Here is an 18,211-nt window from a genome sequence, read left to right on the forward strand (position 1 = left end):
TGTGGTGTCCATGGCTGACTGCCAGCTGTAACCACTCCTCTCCTGAGCTCTCAGAAGATGGTTCTGGAAAACACAGACCACTGCAGCCAAGAGCAGGCCTTAGAACTGGCACCAGCAGCCCCCACTGCCCTCCATTGTCACCACTACTGCTCAGCACCGGCACCAAGATTCCACACACACCTTCTGTCTTCTCCGAGCCAGTGACTTCACACCATAGTAGGCATCAAGTCCACGGCACTTCCTTGTGAGAGCTACAAACTCAAGGTCAAGAAAACTCCTTTCCGTTTTTATAGTCTACTGATACAGACTCAAAAATGCTCGTTACTATGCACACTGCATGTAACTTTCTCCATCCTTAATTACAGTTCCCTCATTCACATGACCAAGATGAACACCGTTCAAAAAGATATATGAGAAAGAACTCCTACAGTGAAAAATGAGGCTAAAATTGACACGAAATTATTTTCCAAGTGAAAGCAAATGTAAGCATCCAGATTAAAAAGGAATAGAAGTAATTATACCAGAGACAATTAGACTGATAATTCTATGCCTTTTATTCAGTTATTTCAAAAATATTTGATTTGTTTCGAAATGTACATTAAAAAAAAAAATCCATACAAAACTGCAATTTGTTTTAAAACCAGACAGAAACGGTGGAAAAGGATTTTGAAAAAAGTTCACTGAAAATAAAAAGACCCCCCCTCCAAAAAACAAAACAAAACAAAAAAAAAACCCTTTTACATGAAAGCATAAATACGGCAGGTACAAATTTTCCTTGAGTTCCTTGTTGAAATTTGGTCCATAACGTGAACAGGCTAAAGTAGAAAACAAAAAGACACTTTGTCCACATTTGCATTAGGAGTTGCTCAGGCGGCACCAGCGGCCTCAGCTTGTCCTTCAGCTGTTTGTTAAACCAGAGGGACAGACACGTGAGGTGTATGGTCTCATCACACAAACACGGGAATCCGCCCCCAAGGCAACAGTGGCACTTACGATGCCAGCCCGCTCCTACCGGGGGAGCAGGGCTGTCCCCGCGTGGCCGCATCTCCGCACAAGCTGCTTCCTCTCCACGCAAACAAGAAACTCTAGAACGCCTTTAGACAGAGTGACGGTGACATCTCAGGGGTCACAGCAGATCTACTTCCCAGACATGGACTTATTTAATGCCCCATCATGAGGATGGTTTTTTTTTTTTTTCCCAACAGATTAAAAAAAAAAAAACAACACGAACTTCTAAGGTGATGCTACGATGCTCTATTCGAGTGCCACAGAAACCCACCCAGGGTGAAGACAAGGGCAGCAACACAGGGGAAGTGGCGCACATTTCTTCTGTAAGGGATGTCGACCGCCCTCCCACGGGTCCCTTCCCTCCCCAACTGCAGGGTGTTTAGGGACAGCAAGGCCTGTGGAAAGACCACCGGCTGGGAGAGTTATTGCACAGCCCGGAAGAGCAAGGGGACGGCAGGCAGCCGCTGCGAACATAGGTAACACTGAGTTTGGAGCGCAAGGAGACTGCAACAGCCACACTAGACCCACTGTCAAATGGGTGTCTGTGGGCCGACACTTGTGACTAACACCTTTACCATACAAACTGTGGGTTGAATGGGAGACAAAACAGAGTGGAAGAGGTTACAGCCAGGGCGCCTTTCTTTTTAAACTAGGTGTGGGGGGTGCTGGCAGAGCAGGGTTCACAGGGCACTCAGTGTCCCTGGAGGCCACCAGGCTTCCTTCCATGGGTAGGAGGCACAGGTGACTGCAGCCACCCCTGTGGGCCAGAAAACCGACACAAAGGAGAAACCAGAAACAACCTAGAACTGACCACATACCCGAACACGATGGAGGGAGGGAACTGAGACGAGTGTGGCCAAACTGTCACAATCCATGTCCCTTTTACATGTGATATCCCAGGGTCCGGTGTCCTTGGCTGCACAGGACAGACCACCCTAGAGGCCTGACAGCTGGCAGTACAAGCCAAGGCCAGAAGACCACATGGCAAGTAAGGCACTTCTACAGCGAGGAGGAGGGTCTGCTCAGGACAAACTCTTGGGGGTTGCTGAGCACAGAGTCAGAACGGAACATGGAAGTCTCGATGCTGTTGAGACATCTATAAAAACGAGTAGGGGGGAGGCAGGAGAGGAGAGACCCGGGGTAAAGACAGTGAAGCCGATGAAGGCTTGCTCATTGGGCCAGCCTCCGGCTGAAGAGGGATTCTGTTTAAGTGTCTCACCATCTGACAATGACCCTGCGCCCTTCTGAGGAGCAGGGTTGTGGGCTGGGATGCAGTGGGAGGGAAGGAAGACCACTCTATCTTCCCACCTCCCAAGACCACAGCACACCTTCCATTATGGAACAACTCTGCTCACTTGGGTCTCCCAGGCACTCAGCAAGGGGAGTGAGTGCTGTCCAGGCCAGGGAAAACGGACAGGGAAGGCTGAAATCTGTGATGTAAATCCAAAAGCTGAGCCTTCCCTAGCCACATGTGGCCTGGCAAGCCACTTCAAATTTAAAGAGGCATCCAGGGAGAAGAATTTTCTATTGTGGAATCTTGGGAGAGTGTACTCTCTGCCCCTACCTCTTATTCACCACTTAGGAAAAAAAAGAAAAAAAAAAAAAAATCAAAGGCCGCTAAGGAAGAAGATCCCTAAAGAAAACCGAGATGCACACCCCCTGGGAGAATACCCCACCCAAGCTTTAGGGGTTTCTAGGGTCCCAGGGATTCTAGTCAAGAGAAGCATCTGCAAAGGTGGCCAGAGTACAGATGTCAATTTTGGTTTCTGAAATGTCAGTAAGTTCTGCCTGGGGACAGAAACAGAAACGTTTCTCGGCAACCATTTACATCTGTTGGCCCAGACACACACACACGGGGTTAGAATGGACTAGAATGGGGGAGAAGCAGCTCCCCTCCTAGCTCAGCCTGCTTCCCTTTCCTCTAGAACCTTCCCCTACCTTCAAAAGGAACACATGTCACTTAATTGTGCAGCTATCAGAGCCTAGATGGTAAAAATAACTTTCCCACCACTGAACCCGAGGAGCACAGGGCCCTCCTGTCCACCACACAGCCTGCCTCTCTTGCCCACTGCCACCTGCCACACCTGTGCTGGCCAGGGATGTTTAGAGAGAGAGGCGGCTGTTGGCTGAGGTAGATGAGCATCTGTTCTCCTGCTCTTGCTGAGCCAGCCTCTCAAACTCAGAGCTGTCTGGCAGGGCCTTCCCAGATGGCTTGGCACTTTGGGAACAGGAGAGTGTGTAGAAGACGGAAGACGACAGCCAAAGTGGCCAAATCAGGACAAGCCAGCACAACAAGCTCACAGGATGGAGTTATTTCGGCAACATGCTTTGAGCCAGCCTGCCAAAGCCCGGGCTCTGCTCTGAAATACATGTGGCGGGGATGCCAGTGGGGTGACAAAGCACCCTACATTTACTCTCATCCCATCTCCTCTCAAATCATCCCAGAAGCCCTGCTAGTGACATGCTAGCCTGAGTCATAGTCTCAGGGAGCCTAGGTTGACCCAGACCCCTGGAGTGGTGGTAGCAGCTCTGAATCATACCTACCACAGAGCCAGAAGTTTGCAGGAGGCTGAGGGAGCACGAAGCCACGTAGTCTCTGACCACAAACACCTAGCACACCTACATGAGAAGGGGGCTGCCTGATGGCATGCCTGGGGCCGCTCTCCCCACCTCCCAGGCCTGCAGCCTACTGCATACCCACCGAAAATTAAATGGGGCTCACCTGAAGGAGTGGCCCCTCACAGGAGGCAGGTTGCTGCCCGAGACACAGCCAGAAGAGGACCAAGAAGGGCTGTGAGGCTGACGGGCAGGTTGGAGGCTGCTGGCCAAATGCCCCTCCATCTCCAGGCAAGGTAAGGAACCCAAACGCAGCCTCAGCAGGGTATTTGGCCGAATGGCTAAAGGGTCCTGGCTCGGGTCTGCAGGGTTGATTCCAAGTACCCTTTTAGCAACATTCTGCTCTGCAGCCTAGGAAGTGTCAGACGAGGATGGGAGAGATGCAGATCTCCAAAAGTGCCGTCCCACTTCCTAAGGGTAATCAGAAGCCCAGGGTAGCTTTTCGCATTTCTACCTTATCCTGGACAGAGGAGGGTACAACTTCCTCAGTCACTGGAAAATCCAATCTGTTGCTGATAAAAGGGACATGGAGGAGGAGTTGCCCTGATGAAAAAACCCATCTCCCCCCTTTTAGGATAATAACCCAAGGTTTGGCTTCTACTGTGGCATCAGAAAGAGGACCAGCACATCAAAGGGTACTAACATTTCTATGCCCCCCAAGAATCACTCCCCAGCACCTTAATGCAGAATTCAAGAGTTCTTAATTAGGACCTCTGAAAGCCTAACCCCTTCCCGAAGTCCAAACCAGGCCCCACATGGGCTTGGAGGCCTTGTCTTTGGGTGGAGCAGAGGGAAAGGATATGTGAGGGACAGGGCAGAGGCCCCCCAGTGGCACAGTGGTAGAGTGGCGTTTGCTCATCTACCCTGCAGACCAATTCCAAATCGGTCCTGCTCTCAGATAGTCTCAAATGCTGGAGGTGCGCTGGACAGACATCAGAGGATGACAACGACCTTGCCGAAGAACACACGACAGAAGGGGCCAGAGGGGATGTGGACCAGTGACCCTCTCTGGGGCACCAGGGAACGAGTGGGGGACTCAGATGTTCCTGCAGCTAGAGAGATGAAGTCAGGTAGCGAGGCCAGCCCTGACAGGGCTGCCTGGGTCTGGGGTTGAGGACCAGCGTCCGTCAGGCTGGTCTGTTCACTGTGGTTTGGATTTGGTTTTGGATGCTGGTGAACGGTTGAAAAAGCAGCTGTAGCTGGGGCTGAAGAAAGGCTGAGGACAACAGCTCCATCACCTCTGCTGCTGTTACCTTTCCAGAGGAGCCTGCTACTCAGTACGCTTTGTTCTTGCTTTAGAGGGTGGGGAGACTTGTCCTCCTTCAGCACCTCCCTGGCAAAGCGAGGGCAGGCTGGCCCCCGTCCATGACCAGCCACCGGTAAGCCGTCTCGAGTCACGGGACCCAACATGGTTAACACCATCTTTCTGGACCAGGTCTCCATGCCCCACAGCCAAATGCCTTGGCAATTCCAAGGAGCAGTGGCTATGCCGGGCCTCCAGCTGGTGCGTGTGGAACTGGAATCATACATCTCAGTTAATCAGCACCTAGGAGATTATGATCCAAGAGGGCTGGTCTCTCCTCTCCTCGAGCGAACATGGGGCCCGTGGGTGGGCCTGCCAGTGGCCCCAGGCAGAGGCTCCTTGGCACGAGGCTTCTGGCTTTGACAAGTCCTGGGGACTGAAGCTGGGTGGTGGATGGCCAGGACTCACTGCAACTTGAGCTCCCTCTCATTGTAAAAATCAGACACGGAAAAATTGCACAATACGGTGAGAGAAGTAAAAAGCAGCAGCCGTGAAGGAAGAGAAAGAGGAGGCAAGCAAAAAGATAACCATGAGGGCCTGGGCTTCTAGAAAACCCAACACAGGACAGAGGCAAGGACGTGAGGTGGCTTAAGGGAGAGAAAGAAGGAAGAGTTTTGGTTTTATTGAGAATGGTTTATGGAGGAGTAAGAAAAGAAAGCCAAAAAGTGAGAAAGGAAAAGCCCCATTTGAAGACAGGTTCCTGCTGCTTGAGATGGAGCATCAGGAGCAGGAGGGGGAAGGCAGTGGCGGGGGCCAGGCTCCCCAACCTCCCTGCCGTGCCCCCATGAGAGGATCCCTGTTCCAGCACTTTGGCCTCAAGGAGACTTGAGTTTCTTAGTCCGTGGGGAGGTCCCATTCTCCGCTTTCACTACTCCGTTTTCATGGTAACCTAGGAAGTGAAGGGAGACAGACACACATGGTGTTCCTGCCTGGACTGGAACAGGAGAGGGGCCCGTGAGGGCCGAGCTTGCACATGGGGACCAGCCAAGGGGATGCCTGGCTGCAGCTTCCTGCCAAGACGGGAAACCAGTAGATGCTCCCAGGAGGCCCTTGCTCCCCTCAACGTGACTCTGCTAAAGGTGGTTGGTCTCTGACTGTCCTTTAGCAGGAGGCGGCTGGGATGACATATAGTAACCCAGGAACAGGCCGGGGCCCGCCCGCCTGCTCGCCCAGGCCTCAGGCTGGAACCAGATCCTAGGTGGAATCGCACAGACGCTGCCAGGGGCCTCAGTTTCTCTCCCCCACAGGGCACCAGCCCACTTCTGCGACCACTCCCTGGGAAGGGAGAGTGGAAAGGAGGAGGTAGAGACGCTGTAGGGACAGGCATTACTCAGAGGCCTGATACTCCTCTGGCAGAAAAAAACTGTGCTTTTTACTGTTGTGGAAAACACCTCCATGTGCTTGCTCAAAGTCAATCTGGCTGCAGCCTCACGCCCCACATCCCCTCCCAGCCAGGCCTGACTCCTCACACCCAGCCCCGCACGTGTCTGGTTCAAACACACAGGAGCCCTTGCCAAGCAGGCCACACCTGGAGCAAGGCAGGTGAGTCAGGGAACAGAGCCCGGTGCAGACAGGCCCCCGGGCTGCACAGAACGTGCAGGGCTGCCAGTGGGCCTGGGACCTGGCAGGGGCAGGCAGTTACTGGAGCGTGGCCAGGGCCAGAGGCAAAGCGGGCATCCCACCCTTTCCGCCCACCCAGCACTGTATCGCCCCTAGTCATTCTTGAAGACAGGAGAGGAGCCAGCGGCCTGGGAGGCGGGAGATGCTGAGATGCGGAGCAAGAGGGCAGGTGAGGACAGGGCTGCTGGGCCGCACAGGGAACAGGCGGCAGATCTTGGCTGGGGTTCAGAAGCCACTTCGAGGACATGCTTCCGGCCACAGCTCCCCAGCCGGTTGCTGCCCTGCCCCACCGCGGCCAGCCTCACCCACAAAGTGTCCCTGGCCCACACCCAGCCACGTGCCAGTTAGGCCCCGGCAGGGGCCGAGGACCCAGGGCCCCAGGGAAGGACAGGGGAGCGGCAGGGCTGGTCTGGGTGGAGGTGGAGGAGCCGAGCCCAGGCCCCTCCCCACCCATCCCAGACCCACTTCTGTGTCTACCTGCCCACGGGCCCAGCACTCACCAGATTCCCTCTTGACGAGCCTGGCTGGCAGTCTGGGGGCAGCTGGGACTCTCCGCTTGGCGCTCTGCTCATTCCAGTATTCCCGCCAGTGTCGCAGCTGGGAGTGGATGAAGCGCCACATGAGCCAGGCCTGGGCAGCGCACACCAGCAGCAGCACACAGAGCCTGCGGAGGGACAGGGCGGTGGGCTCGGGAGTCGCCTCAGGGCAGAGCGGGAGACCAGGGCAGGAACCCCACAGCTCCCCTGGCCATCACCCTGGGCGCCAGCACGCCCCCATCCTGCCACCCGCACGAGGGAGGGCGTGTGGTTCGGTGCCGGTCTCCGCTCTAGTGCACTTCAGGGCTGGTGACAAAGAGATGGGGTCTAGGGACACCAGGGAGGAGGAGGGGACATCTGCATATCCAGCTCCAGAGTCACTGCCTCCATGGCCTGTCTTTTCTGTACCCACAACAAACAACATGACTAAGCTCCATGTACATATACTGAAAGAATTCAACTGAATTGAACTACAATACAGCAGAATAATTCTAGAAGAGTGGCTTCTCATTTAGAATGCCACTTAAAAGCTGAGCAACAATGGATCAATCACACACCCTCCCAGGCCCAAGGGTCACATGGGAACACAACGGCTTCCTCCCCACTTTCCCTGCTACTATGGGAGGCCACAGGCCGCGCTGCTGAGCACACGTGGCCGTAATGATCAGCTGAGGGGCTAGAGAGGTCACCTATCATGCACTTGAAGCACTGGACAAGGGGGAGGGGATTCCTGCTTGGGAACCTCGACTAGAGTCCCAGCAGGTGGTGGAGATGGTTTTGCTGGAGGCAGAAGGCTGGCACTCCTTCTCCCCTCAGGCCTGATGTCTACAGATCTCCAGCTAAACATCAGTGTGCGGGAGACCCCGGGGGTCTATTGCCCCCTGACCTTCTGAAGTTGTGCCAAGTTCAGGAGGCTCCTGGCAGCACTCAGGGAGCCTTGATTTATCTTCGGGGGCTTTTTCCCAACTCACCTGCAAAGTAAGGTGTTGAAGTTTCCTTTCTCGGGATCAAAGGCCTGGTTTTCTATGCGAGCGAGTCCAAAGCCGATGGCCAGCACGGCGAGTGTGAGGATGAAGAGGCGGGTGACCCCAAACACAGCAGCCCAGGCGTTAAACCTGCTCGTGGAGGTGGCAAAGGGACGTCAGCCTTTAGGGCCGGTGAGGGAGCTTTCACCCACTTCTCCAGAAGCAACGCCAAGTGGAAAGAGGGTGTGAAGGTAGCGCATCGGGGTGTTTGAGGGAGGAGATCTCTGGAGTAAGATACTCCAAAAAAACAACCCTGGGGTTCCATCTGCAGGAAGGGGCACTATCAGCCAGGCCTCATGGGAGGCTCCTGCCCACAGCACTGTGAGTGGGCCAGCCTGCTTTACACTACTTACAGCTTCTCGTTGTTCTCGTCGGCAAAGTAGAAGAGTCGAGCCATGTGGAAGAGGAACTCAGTTGAGTACTGCAGCAGCAGCAAGATCAGGCCCAGGCGGCTGAGGCTGGGAGAAACGGACAAGCCTCACAGTTCCCCCCTGGGATGCTACAGAGCGTGAGGCACCCCGCACCCTGGGCTCTGCTCTCCTCGCCAGCCTTCCCTGGCTGGCCCTCCTCACCCTACAGGATTCAGTTCTGCCATCACACCTTTAACAGAATACTGAATCCCCCAGGCCTCCGCCTGTCCTGTCTGGGTCAGGGGCCCCTCACCGCTCCCACAGTGAACCTAACTTAGGCTCCACGGCACCAGTCACCATGCATTCTTTACCGGGCCCAGGACCCAGTGCATAAAAGGTGCTCAGACCAAGTGACTGAGCTTTGTACACACTTGAGCTTTGTACACAGAAATACAAAGGATTCCCGTCTGGTTTTTCATTATCCAAGTCTTCACAGCTAAGAGGTACAAGAAGAAGCAAAACTCAACATAATGCAAAGAGATGTGCTACTGAACCCACCTCTTAAAAATCTGCACCCACTCAGACACCCCCTCCCCTCAATTCCAGGCATGGTGGCGTTACCAGCTTTCTTAGGCAGTTTGCTACAGATGTCAACTGTAGCTCAAATGGAGAAAGACCGCGAAGGGAAACCGCAGACCCTGCTGAACATGCAGGGCTTCAGGTAGTCAATAAAAAAATGTGGGAGCAGCCCCACAGGCTGTGCTAATGAAGGGCCCAGCCAATTCCACCCAACAAAACGAAAGCAGTGCAGAATCCAGTGGGGTGGTCACTGGGTCCTGAGGATGGTCAAGAGAATGATGGGAGCACTACCCAAGGTCTTCATGTGACCTAGAAAGTCCAATATGACCGTGCCCAGTGACCTCATGTCAAAACTCATTTTCTGCATTCCAGCCACGGTGGGCTTTACGAACACCTCAGGGCCTCTGCACCTGCTGTTTCTCTGCCCACACAGCTCTATCCCCAGATCTTCACATGCCTGACTCTCATCATACCTGCCTCAACCTGAGTCACCTCCCTCCCCACGACAAAGGTGCCACGTAGACAAGTCGCTGTTACAATACCCTACTTTATTGTTTTAGAGAGTACACTAGTGAGCAGGGGAGAGGAGCAGGGGGACAGGGAGAGAAAGACAAAATGAATGAATGAATATCTCAGGGGAGAGGGAAGGGGGGCAGGGAGAGGGGGAGAGGGAAGGAGAGGGGGGGAGGGAGGGGGGGAGGGAGGGAGGGAGGGACAGAGGGACAGAGGGACAGAGGGACAGAGAGAAAATATCTCAAGCAGGCTCCATACCCAATGAGGAGCCCAATGTAGGGCTTGATCTCATGACCCTGGGACCATGACCTGAACAGAAATCAAGAGTCAGACGTTCAACCAACTAAGCCACCCAGGTGCCCCTAGTATTTTCTTCATCGCATTTACTAACACAGGAAGCTATTTTCTTGTTAATTGTCTGACTCCCTCTAGATTGGACACCCCAGGAGAACAAGGCCTTGGTCTGACTTCACCCAGGGGTAACTTCGGCTCCAAGAGCAGTGCCTGGCCCAGAGGAGGAGCTCAGGTACGTGTCAAGCAAGTGAAGGCCTCTAAAAGTCAAGCTCTTCACCAAAACAAGGCTCTGCAATCATTCAGCATTTCAAAGGTCTGCCTCCCTTGGGAAATCCTGTAGTCAGGGGGTCTCTCCTGTCCCCACACTCACTTCTGAAAACCACAGCAAGGATGGAAGCAAAGGAAGGCCAGGCCACGGTCCTTACAGGAGCAGAGAGACGGCTGCACCAGCATCGCTGGAAAGGGAATGGGCCTCGTTTTGGAGGGCCTGCTGCTCCCTGCCCTCTCGCTTCTATCCTCATCCCAAAACAAGAATGACAGGACTCGCCCAAACAGGGTCTGACACCTGCCCTTCTCCTTCCGTGGGACACATCAGCTGTGGGAAAAGCAGATCTTAGAGCATCTCCTTTCTTTGGGAGGAACACTGACAATACAGCAGGGACCCGACAAGTAGCAAGAAGCTCTCTTTCCACATGGTCCTGCCTGAAGGTTCTCACCCTGGTCCTCACCACACACTGCTGGGTGCAGCACAAGAGCAAGGCTGGTCCCACCATAGAGGCTTTGGCCTCCAAGGACCCACCCAGGTGTCGATGCTATTTCACGCCTCCAGGGATAAGAGCATATTTGAGAGCTGCCATCCTCCTAATTCCATTACCCCAGGTCCGTCATCCTCACAGGAAGCCTGCTGTGAGGGCCTAGGAGATGACAGGCCCAAGGACCTCCAAGCAGCTTAGCAGAAAGTTATACATCACAAACCCTTAAAACGTCAGCCCAGAGAAAGTACAGGGTGCTCTCCTATCCTGCTCGGATAAAGCTCAGGAAAATTCCAAATTAGCAATGACATATCTACTCATCAGTAGGATTCTTTTTGTAGAAGACACTCAAGGCCAAACACCATGGCCATTCCTCCGACTTCAAAGGCACGGTTCAAGTGCCAGCATCCCTCGAAGCCTTCCCTGGCTCTGTCTCAGGCTGCGTTAGTCCCTCTTCTGGATTCCCACGGCAGATGACCCATATTGTAGCACAGCCATCATCTCACTAAGCTGTCCTGACCTGTGCCTCTGCTGTCACTCCTACTAGGCTGAGCATGAACCACTAAAGACAAGGGAATCGCCGCCTTTGTATCCCCAGGTCTTAGCACGGTGCTTGGCAAACAGAAGGTGTGCAGTAACTGCCTCCTAACTGAATGTGTGGAGAGATGCATGGATATAAAAGGGCACAGAAATGTGACGGGCTCTGGGATCTCACTCACTTTAAGAGGTATGCTCCAGCTATGTGGACCAGGTACAGACAGATGTACTGGAGCTGGCGGGGAATTTCCTCCTGCAAACAAGAGAAGCAGGCAGTAAATGTGCTCATCCCCACCTCCTCTCCTCAGAGGGGAGGTACAGAGGGGCGGGGAGAGGGCAGCAGGCCAGGTTGCTCTGACACAGACAGTCCCCAGGTCACACCAGAAGCCCATGCACCAGGCTGCTGGGAAGTCAGAGGACGAGGTGCTGGCTTCAGGTCCATGTGGCAGGGCTGGGTTGAGAAAGAAGAGACAGGGACTGGGGAACAGGGCTTCTGGAAATAATTCAGAGGAAGACTATTTAAAAAAAAAAAAAAAAGACTGGGAAAGGCAAAAACCTCTGATCCACTACCCGGAAGACAAGAGGTAGACCTCCCCCAAAGCCACATGTCTAGTGTGGGCAGCAGGAGACCCGCTGGTGGCCTGCTCTCAGGGAGATCTTTGTGGAGACTTCACTGGCTCAGCATTTTCCTCAACCCGCCAACACGTCCCCTGTCCCCACCCAGCTCTGGGCTTCTGGAGGAAGGCTCAGGGGAAGGAGGCTGGGAAGAGCAGGAGGGGAGTGAAGGGCACGTACCTTCCAAGGGGGAAACGAGTACTCACCTTCCGTACCTTCTGGAAGTACAGCTCAGGCAGTGCATGCAGCCAGTAGGCCAGCTGGCACAGGTAGAAAAACTTCACCTGGAAGCTGGAGACAAGGAAACGAGTCACACGGGAGGGAGAAGACTATCCCTGCAGGTGCTCGCAAAACACAGGACAAAAAGGTGAGGCCCAGGACCGTGGGACGAGCTGGGCCAGGACTGCGGGAGGGAGGCCCCACACCCGGGGACCCTGCTCCACATACGGGACCACTTAATGGGACACGGAGTCCACAGAAAGAAACAAAAATGGTGAAAAGAGTACAGAGGAGGAAGGTTCTTCGGCTTGGAGAAGGGAAGGCTGAGCAAGGACAAGGAAGACGGGGCACCAATATACTGAAGAGTGAACAGATTTAAGCAAAGGAGGGTCCTCGTGCAGCTGTTAGCCCTGTGCTGTTGTGGTTCCGAAGGGTGGCCAGGAATGGCAGGGAGGGTGTCCTGTGGGAGGCAGACCTGGTGCTGCCCTTCTGGGGTCTTGGCAGCACAGAGCAGGAGGGGAAGGGGGTGCTGCCTCTGGAAGGGCACCCGCCACGCGAGGCTGGGCGGACGGTGTGTGGTGCACGAGCGCGGGTCACCAAGGACATACAAAGCCCAGAGAGCGTTACGGAGATGCTCCGCTTGCGTATCCATCTTCCGACCATTTAGGTGCCTGCTGTGGACTAAATGTGTGCGTCCCCTCAAAATTCCTATGTTGGAACCCGAATCCCAATGTGATGGTGCTAGGAGGTGGGGGCCTTTGGGAGGAGATCTAGCAGTGAGGACGGGGACCTCAGTAATGGGATTCGTGCCCTCGTCAAACAGACCCCAGAGGGCTCCTTCTCTGCTCCTCCACATGAGGATACGGCCAGAAGACAACCATCTATGAACCAGACACCAAAACTGCCGGCGTCCTCATCTTGGGCTTTTCGGCCTCCAGAACTGTGAGAAGTTTCTGTTGTTTATAAGCCACGCAGCCTACGGGGTCCTGGCACAGCAGCCTGAGCTAGGACACCCGCTCCGTGACGGGGGCTACCGCAGAAGACATTTCATTTGGGGGTTGTCCAGTCAAGCGCCCTAGGAGGAAGCAGCTCCCGGACGAGACTGCCATCTACAATACTGGGCCCCCACAGGCTCGGGGCGCAACCTGCTCCTCCTGCCAGCTGGTCTGGAGTTCTCTGGGGTGGGGAAGCCGGTGGACCAGCTTGCTCCTCCCTGGAGACCAAGTCATGAGAATACTCACGGGAGGTACACGTGTGGGTAGTCTTCCCAGAGGCTTCTTGGGTTTGTTAAATATCCTTCCTGTAGTGGGCAAGAAGAGGTAGTGTTTAGAGATGTGGATATGAGACCCGCTGGGGCCCTGGGCAGGCCTAGGGGTCAGGGGCACATCCAATCCCCAGCTGCCAGGAAGAGGAAGATACAGGAAACGTGAAAACGAAGGCCTTCTCTGAAGGGGAGCCACCCGGCCTTCAACTGGCTTTTTTATTGTGAAAATGCTCTACTCTGGGGTTTGAAGACCTGTGTCTGGACATGGATCTGGGACTTACTGGCTCTAGCCTCTGAGCAAGCTCGTCTCCCTAAGCTTCAGTTGGGTCATCTTTAAATGAGGACAAAAATACCCTCCCAGAGTTATTGTTAGAAATAAATGTGATAGCTCATGTTTATGTGTCTAGCATGATGCCTGGCATGAAGGTACTCAGGAAATGCTTGTAGAATGAGTAAGCACGTGACCTCTAGAATCACCATCCACTGGAAAAATGAAAAGCCTACTTTGGCTTTTCACAACTCTGGCAGTAAAAAGAATGCAGGACCGCACAGGCCACCCTGGGAGGCCTCACCCCAGAGGCCTTGTAAGTGTGACACATACCACACTGGGTCATCATTGCTAGAGATCTCCATTACTCTGCAAGCTCATGGGTCTCATCATGCCCTTCTTTACACCTCCAGCACCTAGCCCAGGGCCTATTACAGAGTGGGCGAGGTAACCTGAAAACCCTCCCATCACGAAACATCTAGAAATGCTGAGTGAAACCTAACAACTAATTCTTTTGTATTCAAAAAGTTTTTACCAGAAAGGGAAAACCTTTGGAATTCAAAAGGGCTAGAAGGCTAAAAGCCTAAGCAGTAAGGGGAGGCTGAGGCAGCCCACAAGGCCCTATTCTTGGGCCAGGGTGGTCATGCCCATGTGGGAACAGAAGATGATGCCTCGGGAGTTGGAGCCCAAGACCTTGTATAAAATCAGGATCCCTGGGGCACGTGGGTGGCTCAGTCGGTTAAGTGTCCAACTTCGGCTCAGGTCATGATCTCACGGTCAGTGAGTTTAAGCCCCATGTCGGGCTCTGTGCTGACAGCTCAGAGCCTGGAGCCTGCCTCAGATTGTGTGTCTCCCTCTCTCTCTGCCCATCCCCCGCTTGTTCTCATTCTCTCTCCTTCCCTCTCAAAAATAAACAAACATTGAAAAAAATTTTTAAAAATATCAGGACCCCTCAATGGCTACAAACTTCAAGAGAAGGTTAGATTAGAGTCTGCATTAGTTTGGATTAGACTAGAGAAAGGGTCGACTATAGTCTGGCAACAATAAAAGGAGATAAAGAAGCTGTTTGCTCACCCTGTGCTCACGATGAAAACTAAAATATATTAGCCCTTGAAAATCTGTAACCTTGGGTTCACTTTCAGATGGGTTTGGAGTTCAAATTTATAACCACTTTTATGGTCCAGGAACCACCAAGCTAAGAAATTAGTGTTAATGCTACTGTGACACCATTGGGACATACTCTCATCCAAGGATGTACAGGATTCTCATGCATTAAAATCTTGCTAAAGAGGAGATTACAATCCAAAATTACAAAACATAAGAAGAAACAATCCACCATGAGCAAGAGTCAGCTGATGTTACAGGAATCCAATAAAAACTTGTTGGTTGAATGAATCAATGATGAACGCTTTAGGTGATTTCTCCCTTCTGAGGGAAAAAACAAGGCTCTTATTTGTCACTCAGAGATGGTTAGATCAATATGACCCCATTCCACAAACAGGCTAATAAAGGAAAAGACAGGAAGTAGCTCCTGAAATGAGATGGTTTTTCAGCAGCATAGGTGAAATCTGAGCTGGGCCACCAACCTCCTGGCCCAATAACCTCAAGCCCAGTTCCTCAGTAAGTCAGAAAATAAACTGAGCTGGCGGCTTTGATGAGGAGACCGAGACTCAAATGTCACACTGGGACTAAGATCAGGGCGTTAGCAGTGCTCAAAGCCAACGTGGTCTAGGGACAAACACTTGACTTACTGCCTCGTGGATCCACAGCTGTGTTTCCACGTGAGGCCTGACCTACCCACCCTCAAGTCACTACATTACCTTGGACATCTCAGGTATAGTCCCCAGCCCCCAGCCCACAAGCTGGGGCCCCATTAGCACAGTGACCAAAGTTACAGGTCCAGTCAGGCCACATGCACCAGTGTGGTCATGGTAACATTTCTGAAGGAAAAGGTCTCTCCCCAACCCCTCACAGCCTCACTCCCAGTCCTTTCTTCCTACCACTGCCTCCTCCCTCAGTCACACACAGATGGAAAGTTCCGGGGCCTCTGGAGGGTGACAGGAGCACTTTGCCACACCGCTGCTATCGGGCTCTGCCTTCCCTCTCTGCTGCTCATGAGGACCCAGGCACACAGTCATATATATGGTCTTCCACTCTCTACCTCAGTCCAGGGAAATCAGAGGTAAGAACGCACCATGATGGAAGAAGCAGCAATGCATTTAAGGAGGAAAATGGTACATCTGGGACTGAGGTGGGAGGAAAACTTCTGCCCAAAAAGAGGCCGCCCAAGAGAAGCAGCATGGAGAAAAACCTAAAAGTCCAGATGATCTTGTGATTTTAAACATGAACCTCCTTGGCCTGGCGCCTTTTCTTAGGAGACAAGGAGGTCAGAACTTTTAAGCCAACAAGCAAAGAAAACTCCCCAGAAAAATGCTGCCTGCTTGTGAATGTCCAGTCCACAGGGAGTTCAGGGAGGGTATGCAGGGGGGAGGGTGGGGGAGTCGGAGGAAAATGACTCACCGCTCTGAGAACAGCCTTTTCCAGACCTCGGGCCAGGCAGCTGCCTGAGGGCGGCCTGGGGCCGGGGTGCCCTCAGAGCTCTGGCAGGCCATGTACCTGAGATCATGGGGAGCCAAGAGGGCTAGAGCCAGCACCTGCACCCCACCCGCCTCTGAATCCCAGGCCCCATCAGGCACTGGCAGAGGGGCCTGGGAACTTTTGAAATCCTTCATTATCTCCTTAACCTACAAGCTAAGTGAGGCCTGAGCGAACTGGAGCAATCTCTCCCTCCCCCACCCCTGCCCTGCAGCCTTCCTTTTTGGTGAATGGACAAACAGAACCACACAAACAGCAGAATCCAGTCATAACACAGCCACAGTTGCTACCTAGATTCAGACATACCAATAGCGTTTGTCCTTCAGAAACAATCATGTACTAAAGTTCTGCTCTGAGTAGCCAGTCTGTTAACAGGAAATCAGTCCAGGGTGAAGAGCATTCCCCATACCAGGCTCTCAAGGAGCACCAGACTTCAGGATTTAAAACATGAAGGGAAACATCCCCAGGAAGCCGGCATAGAGACCAAACACGGCCCGCCCTGCTTTCCCCTATAGAGTGCTCATGTTTTGTTGTGTTTTCTAATCAATAGGAAGTAGTCCATAGGTAGGTTAACAGTAGGAGGTTGATCTTTTCATAAATTATTGGTCGGTCCAGTCACACTCTCATCACTCTGCTTGTATAAATGCAGAGAGAAATGTCCAAACCCCACTGCCCAAAACCAGTTACTTCTAGGGGGATGGATCTGGGGCAAATTTTTTTACTTAAAAAAACAAAAAAAAACCTTTTACGTATTTCTTATGTAATAGACGGTCATCTAGAAGTTTACAAAAACAATTGACTTGTTATTTTAAAAGCAGTTAAGGGCCAGAGGAAGAAGACGTAACTGCTGCTTACACCCTCAGTCTCACAACCACTGTTTAGTGAGCACTTAGTACCTGCCGGGCTCTGCACTAGAGACTCTGTGAGCATGCAGGCTGTTCACAAGCAGTTCGGGGTCTAGTGGGACAGACAGACAGCACGGAATATATGCATGAATGAGAAAAATGTCACAGCAATGGGTGTAGTGCATGCAGTACAAACTGGGGGAGGGGGTTCTCTGAGGAGATGGCATTTATGTGGAGACTCAGATGGGAAGGAGTCAGCCGTGGGCGGCCATGGGATTCAGGGGGTGGAGCATGTGAGGAGAGGAACCGCCCCCGCGAAGCGCAAGAATCAGGAACAGCCAGGAAAGGTAGAGGAGCAGAGGTAATAGTGGGACCCAGATCACAGGAGCGAGGAAGATAATGGCTTAACTGGCTGCAAGAGGGACAAGGGCTTTTACACAAGGGTGCAGGACTTCATTTATGTTCTAAAAGGACCTGTCTGGGTAAGCAGAAGAAAACGGATTGTGGAGGGAGGCTACGAGAGAGGAAACGTCTCCATCTAGAAGGACGATGGTCAGTGGTCCAGGCAAGAGGTAATGGCGGTTTGGACTGTGGAGCAGGACTTCCCAACCTTGGCACTACCAACATCTGGGGCTGGGTAATTCTCGGTGGTGGGGGCTGCCCTGTGTGGTGCAGGACATTCAGCAGCACTCCTGGGCTCCACCCGCCAGCCCCATGTCCCCAGGGGCCAAAATCTCCCCTGTGGAAACTGGTGGGCCGGGCTACAGCATGGATAGAACCTCAATGACCTCTGCAGGTGGGGTTCACAGGACCTGCTGATGAACTGACTGCAGACAGTAGAAGACAAGAACCAAGGAAGATTTCATCCTAACAGAAAAATAGGATTTAAGAAACACTTAGCTATTTCTCACTCCTTTTACAAAACTACCCTCCCTTCTTCTTCAATCATCTTTATTCCCTGCAGGATGGTGCAGTGGGAGTAGAGGAGGGCCAGGAGCGGCATGGTGCTCTTAGGAGTTGGGGGTCACTGGAGCTTTCCAGGGTCCCCATGGCCCCCACTTTCTACTGAAGATGTTGAGTGGGGAACTGGCTGTCACCATAATAAAGGCCTGTCATGAGCTTCCCCAAGTAAAGTGCTACATGCTGTCAGACTAATGAGCATCATTTTTAAGCCCCTGAAGGCCTGAGAGAAACAAAGAGCAGTTGAGCATTTAACGCACTGGAAGAGACGTCACATAACATGGCTTTTGGCCTCCAGAATCTGGTCTAAAT

The 18,211-nt window shown here is 52.9% G+C and overlaps 1 protein-coding gene across 1 annotated transcript in view; it reads right to left on the reverse strand.

The window, feature by feature from the left end:
• Positions 1-536: 536 nt before the first annotated feature.
• The window catches only part of TRAM2 (translocation associated membrane protein 2), an 82,309-nt gene continuing 64,634 nt past the window's right edge, over positions 537-18,211 (reverse strand). Inside the window, exons 5-11 of the mRNA XM_049653805.1 lie at positions 13,209-13,267; positions 11,955-12,039; positions 11,316-11,386; positions 8,462-8,566; positions 8,055-8,198; positions 7,048-7,211; positions 537-5,816 (exon numbers count right to left, since the gene is read on the reverse strand). Of these exons, the coding sequence (XP_049509762.1) occupies positions 5,743-5,816; positions 7,048-7,211; positions 8,055-8,198; positions 8,462-8,566; positions 11,316-11,386; positions 11,955-12,039; positions 13,209-13,267 (702 nt within the window). The 3' untranslated portion in view covers positions 537-5,742. The remainder of the gene's footprint in view (positions 5,817-7,047; positions 7,212-8,054; positions 8,199-8,461; positions 8,567-11,315; positions 11,387-11,954; positions 12,040-13,208; positions 13,268-18,211) is intronic.

The sequence above is a fragment of the Panthera uncia genome, assembly GCF_023721935.1.
Source record: "Panthera uncia isolate 11264 chromosome B2 unlocalized genomic scaffold, Puncia_PCG_1.0 HiC_scaffold_24, whole genome shotgun sequence".
Taxonomy (NCBI): Eukaryota; Metazoa; Chordata; class Mammalia; order Carnivora; family Felidae; genus Panthera; species Panthera uncia.